The 18903-nt window shown below is 38.8% G+C and overlaps 1 protein-coding gene across 2 annotated transcripts in view; it reads left to right on the forward strand.

The window, feature by feature from the left end:
- The window catches only part of KLHL18 (kelch like family member 18), an 84494-nt gene that overhangs the window by 61193 nt on the left and 4398 nt on the right, over positions 1 to 18903 (forward strand). The window contains exons 6-7 of one of the 2 annotated variants that reach the window (XM_069095915.1): positions 420 to 556; positions 2438 to 2675. In XM_069095915.1, coding sequence (XP_068952016.1) covers positions 420 to 556; positions 2438 to 2675 — 375 coding nt within the window. The remainder of the gene's footprint in view (positions 1 to 419; positions 557 to 2437; positions 2676 to 18903) is intronic. The other variant, XM_069095916.1, reaches the window with a different exon arrangement.

An 18903-nucleotide genomic window follows, 5' to 3' on the forward strand; every position in this document is an offset into this window, starting at 1 on the left:
TTTTTAATTTCCCTATTGATTTTTTTTTTAAGTAGCAGATCTTTTGGTTATTAACTCCAGCCCATCAGCAGAGTATAGTTAAGCTCCCAAATGACTTGCAGGGCAATAGAATGTGTACTTGTACTTAGCAAGGAAGCATTTGCTTGTTCCCACAAAACACAAGAAATAATTGACTCAGGAATGAACACATGCCTGGAGACTTGCCCTCATTAACTCCGCAGAACTCACACCAATATACAATCATGCTGCCATTTGGGATCCCTCAGGTCCATGGTTTTTGACAGCCATCCCTATTTTTATCTGAGAAAGGGTAACTTGGGTATTTCTTTTGGGAGGAAGGAGCCTTATGTTGGAATTTGGCAGTCTGTTCTTGGTTAAATGTGAGTAAATCATCTTTCTTACCTTGCACTTCATTTCAGGGACTTGGTGGATGAAGCCAAAGACTATCACCTCATGCCAGAGCGCCGGCCACACTTGCTGGCCTTCAAAACTCGGCCTCGCTGCTGTACTTCCATTGCCGGGCTCATCTATGCGGTGGGAGGGCTTAACTCAGCAGGTATCTTGCAGCTCCCCTTTGAAATGATAATTGTTCCCTTTGCCCCATCAGAGGGGATTTTAGCAGCATACCCTTTGGGTTTCACCCTTTCCAGTACTTGGCTTACTTTTGTGCACTTCTTGATTTTTTTTTAAATGACTGTGTTTATACTGTTAATGTATATTGAGTATAAGTAATGTGCATCTTTTCCAATCGTGTTTATGATTAAAGATTTGCACACCTAATTAGGGGGAGAGGAGAGAGTAAAGAATCTAACAATCATGCCAATCTTAGGCCAAAACAATTTAGCCAAGTTTCTAATATCAGAGCTTTAAGAAAGTAGCAGTTCTAGTTATTTGGGGGGGAGGGAGTTTTTTTTTTTAAGCAATCGGGGTTAAGTAACTTGCTCAAGGTTACACGGCCAGGTGTTTCTGGGTGGGTGCTAAGTGTCTGAGCCCAGGATTCTATCTCCAGGTCATGCCGACACTGGAGCCGGTGCTCTTACTCGCTGTGCTACCTGGCCACCCCTAGTTATTTTCTTAAAGCTCTGATATTGGAGACTTGCCTAAATTGGGTTATTCACTCATTGCTTTGGTAATCGGGTCCTGCCATTTTTTCTCCTTTTTACTCTTCACTCTGCCTGACCAAGGATTTTGTGGATGAAACAAAGTAGGTGATCCACTTTCCTGCTTTTGGGTTAGTGGCAGCACAAGATAAGAGACAGTTTCATTTGAGAAATCTACCCCAGCCATGGTAACACTGAAGCAGTGCAGGACTGGAATGGTTATGTCATCTAGAAGAAAATAGGCATACTGAGCTCTTTGGAATAAAAGAGAGTTTAAATTTTTAATAAGGATAGGGCCTGAAGCTGTGACTTCATAGGTATAGGGAATTCCTGAATGAGAAAACTCCCTTAAACCTTACAATAGGTCCCTGCCCAAGCAGAGAGTGAATTCAAATGATAACTGTTTCTCTTTTGGCCCGCAACCCTTAGGGGCTTTCGCTCCCAGTTTGATTTTTTTTTTTCCTAAATTAAAGGGGCCATCTCTTGACTCACTTCTTAAAGAGGCCTATTCACTGAATGGGTGTTAAATCACTCAAAGTGAGAACTGAAAAAGACCTTAGCCTCAAAGAACCAGAGTCTCCCATTGCATCCTGGGCCTTCTCCAGTTGTCCTGATAAATATCTGGCCACTGGACCCGGAGAACTCTGGAGGAAAAAGTGAGCCTAGTGATTTTGCACACTTACTGAAATCAAAGTCAGCTGCAAGTCATGTCATCATCTCCCTGACGTCATGGTCCTTTTTGAAAATGAAGGACAAACACACCACCTCCACACCCTGCAGTCTTGGAGAATTGCCTGAGCTATAAAGCACAAAGAGATGAAGAGACACCGGACCCACAGGCGCCAGACACGGGACTCGGATGTCCCTGGGCTCCACCCAGGCCTTTCTGGCTCTCAGAGTAGTTCTGTTACCCACTGGGGCCTCTGAAGGTGGCTGATATTCAGAGATGTATGTGTCTCTCCAGCCATTAACATAAAACTATGGTTCTAACAGAATGTTCTATATGACACACATGGGAAATTACATTGAGGCTCCTTCTCCACCACTCGCTCTAAGCCAGGAGTTTCCTTGATTGTAACTGATTTTCAGTACTGAAAACTATCTTCTACTGAGGTTGACATGGGTCTTGGGTTTGTCTGATCTCCTAGAAAGCATAGCATGAACGAAATTTTTACAATGGCAGTACTCACAAATTAAGTTTGGTCTTGAAAATAAATGTTTAGGAGATACCTAGGGTATTTTTTCATTCTGCAGATGGTTAGAATCAAGTGAATGTCTAGTCACTTGGCATAAGTAGAAAACTAAATGTATGGGATCATTTGTTTTAATTTGAGTAGCAAATTTTTATGCAGGTGATTCGCTGAATGTGGTCGAAGTGTTTGATCCCATCGCCAATCGATGGGAGAAGTGTCAACCCATGACTACAGCCCGTAGCCGTGTGGGAGTGGCTGTGGTCAACGGACTCCTATATGCCATTGGAGGATACGATGGCCAATTGCGTCTGAGTACTGTGGAGGTATACAACCCCGAGACAGACACCTGGACCAAAGTAGGCAGCATGAATAGCAAGCGAAGGTATTTGGGCTTTGAATTCTGTGTTGTTGTTTTTCTTTTTAATTTCATCCATTCATTTATTTATTGAGTAACTATTTGTTGATTCTCTGTGTACAATGAGGGATGCAAAGGGGTAAAGCAGAAATTAGAGCTGAGGGGAGCCTTTTGGACCATCTGGTCCAACCCCTCATTTTATTGAATAGGAAACTAAGGCCTGGGCCTTATCACAGTGCTTGTAAGGTACTCTGCCTCTCCTGAAGACAGTTCCCTCCTGCCCCTATACGTATACACAGAAAGTGAAATAGAATGTAAGTTCCACATAAGTGGGATAGTCAGTAAATGTTCTGATGAGGGGGTGTAGCAGCAACCACACTGGCATCCCGAGGATGGCTGCTAGCACAGGTTCTTAGATCTGCTTTACTAGGAAAGATAGCTCTTTAAGGGGTCAACAAACTTTTTAAATTACATTCACTAGTTCAGGGGAAAAGTCAGCACCCTGAACTTCAGAGAAAATACAAGCAGAGGAATAAAGACCAACAGGGCTTCTAACTGTCTAAGAAATTAGCACAGATCAATAGACAGATTCAACTGTCTGATCAAGGCAATACATATATAGTTACCAGAGAGAGAAGCACCAACATCTGGTGCAATGAGTGACCCCCAAAATAAAATGCTAACCTCAGAGTATATGTATCCTCTTTTTGAGCCAGAAGGCATCACAACCCTCCTGACTCAGTGCCTCATTAGAAATTAACAAAACGTGTGAAAGCCTTGTACAATCAAGCCCCACCTAAGCAAGCTTCCCTTAATGGCCTCCACCTGAGGCCTTTAATGGGTGGGAAGACCTTATATCCCATTAACCTTGGTGGGGGGGGGGGGTGATTATAGAAAGTTCAAGGGACAATAGGAGGCTTCAAGGAGGCTCCATGCTAATCTCTGAGGGACCTTAAGACAAGTCTTTTAGACTGTTACTCTGTAAAATGAGGAGATTGATGACATGGCGCTTAAGGTCCCTCTCAGCTCTAAATTTATGATCCTAAGAAACCTCATATGGATTTAAATGGATAGGATTTCATATTTTGGGGCAGACTTATAGATACAGAAAGTTATTCAAAGTAACCAGCTCAGTCTCCTTTTCACCCCAGTCCCCAACTTCCTGGTTTATACTGGGAGATGGAGATTAAGCCAGTATTCTAACTTCTGGACCACAGGCAAATAGGGGCCTGTCTTTGGTTCTGACTTTGGAATTGTGACCCATCTGGATGCTATTCTGAGTGACACATAGTGGCTCAGTGGTCTGAACAGTGCTGTAAACAATTGTCTGCATGGAGTATAGTTCAAAAACCAGGAGACTTGGGTTGAAATGACCCTGGCCAAGTCACTTAACTTTCTGAGGATAAATCTCATCTATAAACTGGAGATGATAATGCTTGCACTGAGAGGCAAGATGATGTAGGCTATATGGGATTAGCCTCAAAGTCAGGAAGACCTGGATTTGAATCCTGCCTCTAACATGTAGTAGCTGTATGGCCATGCTGAGGTCATTTAACCTCTTGGTACTCTAGGGAACTCTCTTAAGTCACAAATCAGTTGCCATTCTGCCCTGGTGAAAATAGTTTGCACATTGGAAACTCTCCTCACCAGTGAAAGCACAAGTTTGGCTCTCTGTCCTAAATAGGGAGAAAAATGCATATGCTTCATGACCTTGATTTTCTGTGAGCAGAGTACCCTGTACATGATAGATCACTATAAAAATTCACATTACCAGTATGAATTTTCTCTATTATGGTTACTTTCTCTCCATCCCTCACTTTCTTTTCCAGAAATAAGAAAGGAAAACCAATTTACCTTTGTTTTAAAGCTTTTTGCTATATAAATTGTTAATGGTAATAAATTATATATTGTATCATTAAAAGCATTTGTGTAGATAGATGTGGTGCTTTCTTTTCTAACTAAGGAAATAGTGTTTATGTTTATGTCCAGAGATAATGATGTGCTATCCAAATCCTATTTAGAAAGGATTAAACTGTGGTCTGTCTTGGAAACGAAGAAAGCATCATATATAACCCACTTCTCAAAACCCACTGATTAATTCCATGTCTGTACTTTCTTCCCACCACTGATGCTTTTGGTGACTTTCCTCTTCCCACTCTTTGGATATAATACAGCATTTCTGTGGCTTTAAATGTTCCATTGTAGTGTATCCCCAAATTTTAGTTATTTCCTTACTTTTTATTTGGGGTAGGGGGGACTGAAGTGGAAAGTTGTCAGTCATGTTTAACTTATTCTCATTTGCCTGCTTTCTTCTCATTAATTTTAACAGAATTTGAAATATAACTTGGGAAGGCATGCTACTGGTCTGGTTACTCTCTATTTTTGAATAATAATTTGTTATTTAATAGTTTAGATATAGCCCCATTTCATTTTTATTAAATTATAGGCTTTGTTAAAATGTTCCTGGTACTCCTGTAAGCTTGAACAGTAATCTTTTTTCAGGCATTCCCTTCCTTACAGTGCTTTTTGTAGGAATTTTCATTCTTCAATGGTTTTTTTTTTCCTTTACCCATCATTTGAAGTTTAGGTTGAGTGCTACAAACTTCTTGAAACCTTCCTTCTAAGACCCTACCTCTACCCCTCACCCCCCAGCCCCACATTAAACTCTCCTTCCTCTAAATTTACTGGCTGGGCCACTCATTTAGCAGTTGTACTGCTTTTGACACCTTTTGTATTTCACTTTTGTACCATTGCTATTTATAGCCTGATTAATGGGTGTAAGATTAAATGTGTTTAGTGTTGGTATTTCCCAACTGCTTTTTACCCATCAGAGCTTAGAGGAAACATTGTGTGAATTCTCTCTACTTGAGTGCTGTGGGACAGTGTACTGTATGCCAGGGAATGGAGGGATACAAAGACAAAAAAGAAACAGTCCCTGTCCTCTGGGAACTTATATTCTTTTTTTTTTGGGGGGGGGAGACACAGGGCAATATGTACATATATCAGTATGTACAGAGTATAACCAAAATTAGTCCCAAGGTGGCTTTGTGAGAGAGGAGAATCATTAGCATCTAGATGGAGAGAAGGGATTAGGAAAAGCATTGTGTAGAAGAAGGTGATGAGAGTGGGTGAAGAGGGAATCTATTTCAGATACATGGGGCAGAGCCAGTGCAAAGTGTAGAAATGAGAAATAGGGTGTCGTGTGGGAGGAATGGCAAGAAAACCAGTTTGATGAGACTGTGGAGTGGATGAGGTGGAGTAATTTATAAGACTAGAAAGGTAGGTTGGGACCAGGTTGCAAAAGAGGATTCTGCTTTTTCAAGTTGATGTCAAACTGCTGATGTGACTATTCAATTTTTCTACCTGTCTAAAGAAAGCTTTTTCTTAGTGCCTTCTGTACCCATGCCTCACCCACGCCTCTCCATCTTTCCCACAAGAATCTCATGAACGACTTGGCCATGTGTTTTGATAAAATCAGGTCATTTGTATTCTATAGCATTTCCCTGATTTATCATAAGTCTAGTGATCCCATCAAAAGAAGGAAAAAAGCTGGTATGACTTGTTCTTTTTTTAAATACTGTGTTATCTTTTCCAACTACATCCCTTCCTCTCTCCTCTCCCCCCTCCCTAAAACAGTAAGCAGTTTGATACAGTTTATATATGTACAATCATATAAATCATATTTCCATATTTAGTTATGTTGTGGGAGAAGAAACAGACCAAAAGGCAAAAAGCATGAAAAAAATAAAGTGAAAATAGTATACTTTGATCTGCATCAGTTCTTTCTCTGGATGTGGATAACATTTTCCATCATGAGTCCTTGGAATTATCTCAGATCATTGTATTGCTGAGAAGACCTAAGTTATTCAGAGTTGATCATCACACAGTGTTGCTGTAACTGTGTATCATGTTCTCCTGGTTCTGCTCACTTCACTTTGTATCAGTAACATGTAAGTCTTTTCAGATTTTTCTGAAATCCACCTGCTCATCATTTCTTATAGCACAATGGTATTCTATTACATTCATAACCACAACTTGTTCAGCCATTCCCCAGTTGATAGGCATCCCTTCAATGTCCAATTCTTTGGCATCACAAGAAGAACTACTATAAATATTTTTGTACATGTAGGTTCTTTTCTCTTTTTTATGATCTTATGACACTGTTTCCTTTTCTAGGGGTTCTATAAACTTTGCTGGAAAAAAATTTTGATTCTTCAATGCATATGTGATTTCACTCATATGGGTCCTCCCTCCATGGCTGGAGATCCCAATCTATTCATTCTCTCTCGTGCTGTTATCTATGTCCCCACATAAATCCATTCAATGTATAAGAGCTTTCTCCTAATGTTTTTGACTTTGTGTGGGTGCCAGTGAAGTGTGCAGGCTATTTTCCAATTATCACTTGTTGCCACCATGTGAATGGCCCATTTTTTCCAATCAAACATACTTTTGTGCTGCTCCTTTTGTGTAGTTCTTGATTATTACCCACCCTGTGCCTCTCCATTGCCCTTTGGGTGACCTTTACTCTCATTCTTTAGACTGGTTTGCAGCCACATAGCATCACCAGAAAAATATTGGCAAAATTACGGTCTATTTCAAGGAGAAATTGGCAATAATTAAGGTCTATTTCAGGGAGAAGCTGGGGATCATTATAAACTTTGTGAGGTTTTCTAATAGCCATCCAACCTCTTCTTTGCTTCCTGTTTAATTCTTGATCCAGTTTATCGTTCGTGATATGTTTCCAAAATATGTGTACTAAGGAACCAATTTCTTGGGTTTTCCACCAAACTGCATAACACTGCAGTTTTTGTCAACTTGATTTTTCATTGTGAATAGTTAGGACAAACTCTTGAGGAATTATGAATCTCATTTAAGAAACTCCCATGTTCAATGTTTGATGCATTTGCACAAATAGTAGCATCTAGAGGACCTTTATCATCTGTGGAGAATTTTCATTCATTTAAACTCTGTGTTGAGTCTCTTAAATGTTCTACAAGCTTATTCTTTTTTTTTTTGTCTTATTTCTAGATCTAGCATTTTTAGTACAATATTAAATAATAGTGGTGATAATTGACATCCTTGCTTCATCCCAATCTTCCTGGGAAGGCTTCTACTTTATCCCCATTACAGATTATGCTTGCTTTTGGTTTTAGATAGATTTTAAGAAAAGCTCCAGGGCAGCTAGGTGGTGCAGTGAATAGAGCACCGGATCTGGAGTCAGGAGGACATGGGTTCAAATCTGGCCTCAAACACTTAACACTTACTAGCCATGTGACCTTGGGCAAGTCACTTAACCCCAATTGCCCTGCCCTCTCCAAAAAAAAGCGCAAAATTTAAAAAAGAGAAAACAAAGGATGCCGACTTCACTTCAGGGCGGCTAGGTGGGACAGTGAACACCCGGCCCTGGAGTCAGGAGGACCTGAATTCAAGTCCGGCCTCAGACACTTAACACAAAAACTAGCTACATGATCTTGGGCAAGTCACTTAACCCTAATTGCCCTACCTTCCCCCCTCCAAAAAGAAAAAAGAAAAGCTCCATTGATTTTTATGCTTATTAGGTCTCTAATAGGAGTGGGTATTGTATTTTGTCACAAAGCTTTTTCTGTATCCATTGAGATAATCATATGATTTTCGTTGTTTTTGTTATTGATATGGTCAATTATGCTTATAATTTTATTAATATTGAACAAGCCCTGCATTCATGGTATAAATCCCACCTGGTCATATTCTATGATCTTTGTGATATTACTATAATCTCTTTGATAATATTTTATTTAAAATTTTTCATTAATATTCATTACGGAAATTGGTCTATAGTTTTCTTTCTCTGTTTCTGCTTTCCCTGTTGTAGATATCAGAACCACATCTGTATCTTAGAAGGAATTGGTAGGACTCCTTCTTTACTTATTTTTTAAAAATAGTTTATGTAGTGTTGGAATCATTTTCCCCTAACTACTGCTTTGGCAGCATCCCACAAATTTTGGCATATTGTTCATTGTTGTCATTATATATTTTTTAAATGAATGAATGAATTAATTTTTAGTTTTCAACAAGCTTTTAAGTTTTAAATTGTCTCTGCCCTTTCCCCCTCATCTCCCTCACCAGGATGCCATGCTTTCTGATACAGACTCTATGTATACATTCATATTAAAGATATTTTTACATTTGTCATGTTATAAAGAAGAATTAGAAACAATAGGATGAACCACGAGAAAAAAGAAACAAAACAAAAAGAGAGAGAAAATAGTATGCTTTGATCTACATTCAGTCTCCATAGTTCTTTCTCTAGATGTGCACAACATTTCCCATCATGAACTTTTTGGGGTTGTCTTTGAACTTTTCATTGCTGAGAATAGCTAAATTTATCAAAGTTAATCACATTGCACAATGTGACTATAACTGTGTATAATGCTCTCCTGGTTCTGTTCCACTCACTCAGTATCAGTTCATGTAACTCTTGAGAACTGTAGCCCTCTTAGGGCAGTTAGGAATATACATAGACAAAAGGGGCGGGTAGAAGTTGACTTTTATGTGATGATATTTTTAAAAAAATAAGATGTAAAAAAAGAATTGTATTGGGAGAAGAGGAAAGGGGGAGGCAGAATAGGTTAAATTGCATCACATGAAGAGGCATCGAAGGTATCACATGAAAGATCTATTAGAGTAGATGGAAAGAAAGGAGGGAGTGAGCTTTATTATTAGGGCATAAAACCTCACAATCAAATGCCGAAAGACAGAAATATTAAATGCATCCTCTTCAGATCCTGATGCAATAAAAATTATGTGTAATAAAAGGCCATGGAAAGATCGATTAAAAATTAATTGGAGGGGCAGCCAGGTAGCACAGCAAGTAAGAGCTCGGGATGTGTCGGGATGACCTGGGGATCAAATCCTGGGCTCAGACACCCAACACACCCACCCAGAAACACCTGGCCATGTAACCTTGAGCAAGTTACTTAACCCCAATTGCTTAGGGGCGGCCAGGTGGCTCAGCGAGTAAGAGCACCGGCTCCAGTGTCGGGATGACCTGGGGATCAAATCTGGGCTCAGATACTTAGCGCCACACCCAGAAATAACTGGCCGTGGAACCTTGAGCAAGTTACTTAACCCCGATAGCTTTAAAAAAAAAAGTAATTGGAAATAAAGTAATCTAAGCCTAAAGAATGAGTGGGTCAAACAACAAATCATAGAAACAATCAATAATTTCATCAAAAAGAACTACAATTATGAGACAACATACCAAAATGTATGGGATGCAGCCAAAGCAGTTCTTAGGGGAAATCTTATATCTCTAAATACTTACATGAATAAAAGAGTAGATCAGTGAATTGGGCATGCAACTAAAAAAGATAGAAAAAGAACAAATTAGAAATCCCCAATTAAGTACCAAATTAGAAATTCTGAAAATCAAATGAGACATTAATAAAGTTGAAAGAAAACTATTGGACTAATAACAAAACTAAGAGCTGGTTTCATTGGAGAAAAAAACCAATAAATTAGATAAACCTTTGGTTAATTTGATTCAAAAAAATAAAGACGAAAACTAAATTACTAGTATCAAAAATGAAAAGGGTGAATTCACCACCAACGAACGGGAAATTGAAGCAATGATTAGGAGCTATTTTGCCCAACTATGTGCCAGTAAATCTGACAATCTAAGTGAAATGGATGAACATTTACAAAAATATAAACTGTCCAGATTAACAGAAGAACAAATAAAATAATCCCATTTTTGAAAAAGAAATTTAATAAGCTGTTAATGAACAATTAATTCTAATATTATATAAACTATTTGGAAAAATAAGCAAAGAAGGAGTCTTACCAAATTCCTTTTATGACACAAATGTGGTGCTGATAACCTAAGCCAGGAAGAGCCAAATTTCTGTAAAGAATATTGATGTAAAATTTTTTTTTAAATATTAGCAAAGGGATTACAGCAATTTATTATAAGGTTAATACATTATAACCAGGTGGGATTTATACTAGGAATTCAGGACTGATTCACTATTAGGAAAACTATCAACATGATTGACCATATCAATAACAAAACTAACAGAAATCATTACCTCAGTAGATGCAGAAAAAGCTTTTGACAAAATACAATACCCATTCCTATTTTTAAAAAAACCACAAAACCACTAGAGAGCATAGGAATAAATGGTGTTTTCCTTAAAATGATAAGTATTATCTATATAAAATCAGCAGCAAGCATTATATGTAATGGGGATAAGCTAGAAACTTTCCCAATAAGATCACAGGTGAAACAAAGATTTCCATTATCACCACTATTATTGAATATTGCACTAGAAATGTTAGCTTTAGAAATAAGAGAAGAAAAAGAAACTGAAGAAAGTAGAATAGGTGGTGAGGAAATAAAAACTATCACCCTTTGCTGATATAACGGTGTACTTAGAATCCTAGAGAATGAACTAAAAAACTACTTGACATAATTAACAACTTTAGCAGAGTTACAGGATTTAAAATAAATCCACATGAATCATCATCATCATCGTTTCTATTTATTATCAGCAAATCCCAGCAGCAAGAGATAGAAAGAGAAATTTCATTTAAAATAACTGTAGATATTATAAAATATTTGGAAATCTACCTGCCAAAACAAACACAGGAACTATATGAACATGATTATAAAACTCTTTCCACATGAATAAAGTCATATCTAAAGAAATGGAAAAATATCAATTGCTCATATGTAGGCTAAGCTAATATAATAAAAATGACAATTCTACCATTACTTATTCACAGTGCCATACCAGTTAGCAAAAAAATTATTTTATAGAACTAGAAAAAACAATAACAAAATTCATTTGAAAGAACAAAAGGTCAAGCTATAAAGGGAATTAGTGAAAAAAAATGCAAAGGAGGGAGGCCTAGCAATACCAGATCACAAACTATATTATAAAGTGACAATCATTAAAACCTTTGGTATTGGCTAAGAAATAGAGGGGTGAATCAGTGGTACACAAGACACAGTAGTAAATGACTATAGTAATCTACTGTTTAGTAAACCCAAAGACTCCAACTTCTGGTATAACAACTCACTATGACAAAAACTGCTGGGAAAACTGAAAAATAGTACAGTAGAAACTAGGCGTCGACCAACATCTCACATTGTATACCAAGATAAAATCAAAATGGGTACATGATTTAGATATAAAGAGTGAAACCATAAGCAAATTAGGAAAGCAAGGATTAGTTTACCTGTCAGATCTATGGGGATGGAAAGAATTTATGATAAAAAAAAGAGATAGAAAACATCATGAAGGGCAAAATGGATAATTTTGATTACATTAAATTTAAAAGGTTTTGCACAAACAAAACCAGTGCAACCAAAATAGAAGGAAAATAGAAAGCTGGGGCTCAGTTTTTTACAGTCAGTGTGTCTGATACAAGCACATTTCTCAAATATATAGAGAACTGAGACAAATTTATAGGAATACAAGGCATTCCCCAATTGATAAATGGTCAAAATATGAACAGACAGTTTTCAGATGAAGAAATTAAAGCTGTCTGTAGTCATATGAAGAAAATTTTCTAAATCACTATAGATTAGAGAAATGCCAATTAAAACAACTCTGAGGTACCACCTCATACCTGTCAGATTGGCTAATAGAAAAGGAAAATGATAAATGTTGGAGAAGATGTGAGAAAATTAGGACACTTAATGCATTGTTGGTGAAGTTGTGAACTGATCCTACCATTCTGGAGAGCAATTTGGAACTATGCCCAAAGTAAAACTTTGCAATTTTTACATTTACAAAATTTTACAAAGTAAAACTGTGCAATACCACTGCTAGGTCTGTATCCCAAAGAGATTACAAAAAAGAGGAAAGGACACACATATGCAAAAATATTTATAGTAGCTCTTTTTGTGGTGGCAAAGAATTGGAAATTGAGGGAATACCCAGCAGTTTGGGAATGGATAAACAAGTTGTGGTCTATGAATGTAATAAAATACCATTGTGCTATAAGAAATGATGAGCAGACAGATTTCAGAAAAACCTGAAAGGACTTAACATGACCTAATGCTGAATGAAGTGAGCAGAAATAGGAGAACACATAGTGACAGCAACATTGTGCAATGATCACCTAAGACTGACTTAGCTATCCTCAGCAATACAATGATTTCACGACAATTCCAAAAGATTCATGATGGAAAATGCTACCCACATCCAGAGAAGGAATTCTATGAAGTCTGAATGCAGATCAAAGCATACTATTTTCTGTTTTTTTTTCCCTTTCTCATGCTTTTCCCCTTTTGTTCTGATTCTTCTTTCACCACATAACTTAAGATGGAAATATGTTTAACATGATTGTACATGTATAACCTATATCAGGTTACTTGCCATCTTGGGGAGGGGAGAGAGGAAAGGAGGGAGGAAAATTTGGAATTCACAATCATATAAAAATGAATGTTGAGAACTATCTTTACATGTAATTGGAAAAAATAAAGCACTATCAAATGGGGAAAAAATTTGGATACTCTATCTGGTATATATGTGTTTAGTATCAATATTATTTCATTGTACATGGTACCTTTTAGCAAAATATAGTTCCACATCTTATCTTTTTAAATTAGGTCTGTATTTGCTTTTGCTTTGTCTGAGATCATGATTACTATCCCTGTTTTTTGTTGTTTTTTTTTTAACTTTAGCTGGTATAATAGATTATACCCCAGTCCCTTATTGTAACTCTTTGTATGTCCTTCTGTTTCAAGTGTGTTTCTCATAAACAACATGTTACATTCTGGTTTCTAATCCTTTCTGCTCTCCACTTCAGTTTCGTGGGTGAATTCATGCTGGTCACATTCACACTTAAGATTATTAACTATATATTTCATTCCATCCTATTTTCCTCTGTTTATTCTTTCTTCCTTCTTTTTATCTTTTTTCTCCTTAAAAGTCTGTTTTGCTTCTGACCACTGCCTCCCTTAATCCACCTTTCCTCTTATCACCCTGTCCCCTTTCTCTTATCCCCTTCCTCTCCTACTTCCTTGTTCAGGAGTATGTGTGTGCATGTGTGCATTCGTGCATGCGTGTGTGTGTGTATTTTCTCTCTGTGAACCAAGTCCAATGAGATTGAGGGTCAAAAGTGATGAGAGTGAGGTTCAAGAGTTGTCTACAACCTCCCCCGACCCCCATTTCCACCCCCCCCACAATAAAAACTCATTCTTCTTTTTTCCTTTTATTTTTTTCCCATTTTTCAAATGCTTTATTAACTTCTGATTTACATCATTCATTTCTGCCAGATTTTGAGTTACAAATTTTCTCCCCATTTTTCCCCTACCTACCACCCCAAAATAGCAGTCCCACAGGATATCCCCTCCTCCAATCTGCTCTCTCCCATATTTTCTCCCATACCCCTTTCGACTTTTCCAGTATGGCATGATGGACCTCTATGCCCCAGTGCCTGTATATCTTATTTTCCAATTACATGTAAAATAGTATTATTAATAGTATATATATATATAATATATATATATTTTTTAAACATTTGATTTTTAAACTTTGAATTCCCTTCCTCCCTTGTCACCTACCCTTACTGGAAAGATGAGCAGTATAGGTTGTACATGTGTAGCTTATGCAAAACATTAGCATAGTTGATGTATTGTAAAAGACTGACTATATTTCCCTCCCTCCTATTCCACCTCCCACTTGTTCTATTCTCTACTTTGAGCCTGTCCTTTTTCAAAAGTGGGTACTTCCAACTTCCCTCCCCCCCCCCGCCTGCCCTCCCTTCCATCATCCCACCTCTCATCCCCTTCCCCCCCTACTCTCCTAGAGGGTGAGATACCCTATTTAGTGTGTATTTCATTCCCTCCTCAAGCCAAATTCAAAGAGAATAAGGTTGACCCATTACCTTTTGCCTTCCTATTCTTCCCCTCCATTGTAACCATTTTCCCTTGCCTCTTCTATGTGAGATAGTTTACCCCATTCAGTCTCGCCCCATCTCCTCTCATCATATTCCTCTCTCACCTCTTAATTTCACCTTTTAAGTATCATCCCTACCTATTAAATTGGTCCTGTGCCCTCTATCTATGTATACCTGTAAACATATATACACACATATGTATTCATATGCCCATATACCCTCATATATAGACATAGAAAAGTTTCATAGTTACAATTATTGTTTTTCCATGTAGGAATGTTAATAGTTCAACTTTGATAAGTTCTTTATGATTTCTTTTCCCTGTTTACCTTCTCATGCTTCTCTTGCTTCTTGTATCTGAATATCAGATTTTCTATTCAACTCTGGTATTTTTAGCAAGAATGCTTGAAAGTCAGGGCGGCCAGGTAGTACAGCGAGTAAGAGCACCGGCTCCAGTGACAGGATGACCTGGAGATCGAATCCTGGGCTTAGACACTTAGCACCCACCCAGAAACACCTGGCCGTGTAACCTTGAACAAGTTACTTAACCCCAATTGCTTAGGGGCGGCCAGGTGGCTCAGTTAGTAAGAGCACCGGCACCAGTGTTGAGATGACCTGGAGATCGAATCCCAGGCTGTCATAGCTACTGCAGACAGACATTCCAGCATGGGCTGAGGGGCTTGACAAGATAATCCCTGAGATCCTTTCAGATTTAAGTATAGCTATCACAGAAAAAATTTGGAAAGTATGGGTCAAGAGTAAGAAATTATAGAAATCAAACATTTCCCACTTGTCCAACTCCCTTATTGTCTCCAGGCTGAGAGCTTTCAAAGCTGCTGCTGCTACTAGTGTGAACACCTCTGAGGCCTGCAGTTGGTGCTGTTGCTATGCCCTGAGCTGGCTTCCACCCCAGTGTCATAAACCTTTCCTGTTGACCTCCTAAGTTGTCTTTGACTGGAAAAATATCTTGTTGACTGTGCTGCTTCAGAATTCTATTTGAAACATTATTTTAAAGTTGTTTAGAGGGAAGTGTTTGAAGAGTTTGTCTGGGCTTCTGCCTCTATTCTGCCATCTTGGTCCTCGCACTCCCCCCCAACTTATCTTGAAGAAAATATTCATGATATGCAGGTGTGAGGCTTCTATATTGTCTACAAATGTTTGATTTCTATAATTTCTTACTCTTGACCCATACTTTCCAAATTTTTTCTGTCTTCCCCATACCTACCTTTCCATTAAAGTTGCTGAATATTAAAGTATATGTTGATTTAATTTACCCAAATAGATACTTAATAATGACATCCTTAAAAAAAAAATGATCGAACAGATCATAGAAGCATATATAATGGTGGCTGAATGAAGTTGTACTGTAGTGGAGAGAAAACCCCCTGCAGTAGTCCAGGTGTAAGGTGATGACAGCCTACAAAGTAGGGGGCCAGGGAATCAGTGTCAGAGTTGAGAAGAGAGCTATGCAAGAGATGTCATGAAGGTAGAACTGGTTGTACATGGCAACAGATTGGATATGAGGGGTGTGAGTTCTGTGGACTGACAGGGTCAGAAATCAGACTGCTGAGAGTTAAGACAATCTCAGGAAAGAAAGCGTGGCCTGCTCAGGTGAACTCTGAAGACATCATATGAGAAAGAGAAGATGTAAGTGAGTGATAGCTATACTTAAATCTGAAAGGATCTCAGGGATTATCTTGTCAAGCCCCTCAGCCCATGCTGGAATGTCTGTCTGCAGTAGCTATGACAGCTGTACGTCTATTCTCAGTGACGGTGAACTTACAACTGAAAAAAGCAGCCCATCACAGAGCTCTGATTGTTAGAAAATTCTTTACGTTGTGCCAAATCTACCTCTAAACTCTCAAGTTACATAGGATAATTTCAATTTCCTTACCACCTGGTAGTTCTTCAAAAATACGAAGATAGCTGTCCTGTCCACCTTTTTCTTCTCTTTTCCCAGGTTTAATTTCCAGTTATTCCAGTGATTCCTCATGTGACCTTCTTTCTGTACCTCTTACAACCCTAGTGGCCTTCCTTTTTTTAAATGTTTGATCACGTCCCTCTTAAGAGGCGACACCCAGGCCTTGATCAGGACACTGTTCTTCTATTAAAGGCCATCATCACCATCTTAGCTTCATGTGGTATTTTAAAGTTTTCAAAGTGCTTTACAAATACAATCTCATTTTATCCTTGTAACGACCTTGGGAAGTAGGCACTCTGCTACCCATTTTATAGATAATGAAAATGAAGCAGGCAGAGGTTAAGCAACTTTAATAGGGTCACACAGCTGGTAGGTATTTGAGTCTGGATTTGAACTCAGGGCTTCCTGCCTCCAGACCCTGTGCATCCTAGCAGCCTTTTAATAGTAGCTAGCATTTATATAGCGCTTTAAAGTTTGCAGAGTGCTTTACAAATGTTATCTTATTTGATCCTCTCAACAACCTGTAAGTTAAGTGCTGTTATTATTCCATTTTACAGTTGGGGAAATTGAGGCTAGTAGAGGTTAAGTGACTTGTCGAGAGTCACACAGCTAGTATCAGAGCCAGGATTTGAACTCAAGTCTTCCTGACTCCAGGCCCAGCACTCTACCACTGTACCCCCTAGCTACCCATATCTCTCCCTTTCTCAATCAGATTCCTTGAAAAAACTGTTTACACTTGTTGTCTCTACTTCCTCTCTTCTCACTTCTCAGTCCTTTGAACTTTTGCTTTTGATCTCATCACTCAACTGAAACTGCTCTCTCTGAAGTTGCCAATGATCTTTTACTTTCCAAATCTGATGGTCTCCTCTGAGGCCTAGTCCTCACCCTTGCTGCTGTATTTGACCCTGTTAACCCCTTTCCTCCTGGATTTTCTTTCCTTCCTGAGTTTCCATGGTCTTCTACTCTCCTGGTTCCCTTCTGAGCTCTCTGCCCACTCCTCAGTCTCCTGTCCTGGCTCACCCTCCATATCTCCGCCCCGACCGTTGGGGTTCCCTCAGGTTCTATCCTAGGCTAGCTTCCCTCTTTTCTTTTTCTCTTGGAAACTGCATCATTTCCCATGGATTTTACTATCCTTTCTATGCAGAAGACTCTCAAATTGTGTTCTAACGTCAGTGTCTCTTCCACACCTAAGTCCTGCATCACCAGCTGCCTGTTTGTTCAAACTTGACATCTCAGAGACTATTTATAGTCAAAGGATCTAAAACTGAGCTCATTGTCTTTCTGCCTTGAACTCCTCTTCCAAACTTCCTATTTTTGTCAAAGGCACACCCGTGCTTGGAATAGCTTCAGTTTCTAATCTTAGCGGAAGCCTTAACCACTCATGTTCCCTTACCCCCACTGAGCTAATCAGCTGCCAGATTTCTACTTTTACAACTTCCCTTGCACCTGCCCCTTTCTCTTCACTGGCATAGGTCAGGCCCGCATCACTCCTCACCGAGATGATCTTAGCAGTCTCATGATTGCTTTCTTGCCTCAGGTCTCTCAGCATTCCCGTCCATCTTGCTACCACAGTACTTTTTTCCTTAAGAGCAGATAGGACCATGTAACTCCCTTACTCAGCCAACTCTAGTGGTTTTCTTTCACCTCTTGAATAAAACATAACATCCTCTGTTTGACTTTTAAAGGCCTGCACAACCTGGCCCCAGCCAGTCTTTCCAGTCTCCTTGGACCCTGCTTCCTGTACCCCTCAGGGCAGCCATGCTTGTCTCTCTTTGTCCTTCTCATCTCTGTCTTTGTACTGGCCAGTCCCCTTATCAGGAGTGCACTCCCTGCCTCTCTACAACTCCGAGTCACTTTCCTATTTTAAGATACAGCTTAAGCACCATCTTCTTTGTGAAGACTTTCCTGGCCCCTCCCCACTATTGCTGGGTCCTTCTTCTCACACTTGTATTTAATTACTTTGTATTTATTAACTTTACATTTATGCTGTATATACATATACACACATACATGGATATGGATATCTGCTTAAATATGGACTTGTCTCACATATTAGAGGTTAAATTCATTTCTAGTAGGGAATGTTTTTTTTCTTTGTATTTATATATCCAGTGCCTGGCATATAGTAGGTGCTTAATAAATACTTGTTAATTGATTGATTGAAAATTGAAAATCTACTGCATACTCCTCCTGAAATGGGATATCAGATTTATAAATAGGGCGAGAGAAAGCACTTAGACAAACCATAGAGAAGGAAGCAGTGTCTCCAAGAAGGGAATTGAGTTCATCATAGGCACCCAGTTAGTGTGTGAATTGTGACCAGAGCTGTGATCTAATACTGATGCCTCACAGTCTGTTGATTGGGGGTTATGAGTATTGACTATGGGGAGGAGTGCGTGTGTGTGTGTGTGTGTGTGTGTGTGTGTGTGTGTGTGTGTGTGTGTG

The sequence above is a fragment of the Petaurus breviceps genome, unplaced genomic scaffold (genome assembly GCF_028583685.1).
Source record: "Petaurus breviceps papuanus isolate PSGF00001 unplaced genomic scaffold, PetGlider_PUasm1.0 227, whole genome shotgun sequence".
Taxonomy (NCBI): domain Eukaryota; kingdom Metazoa; phylum Chordata; class Mammalia; order Diprotodontia; family Petauridae; genus Petaurus; species Petaurus breviceps.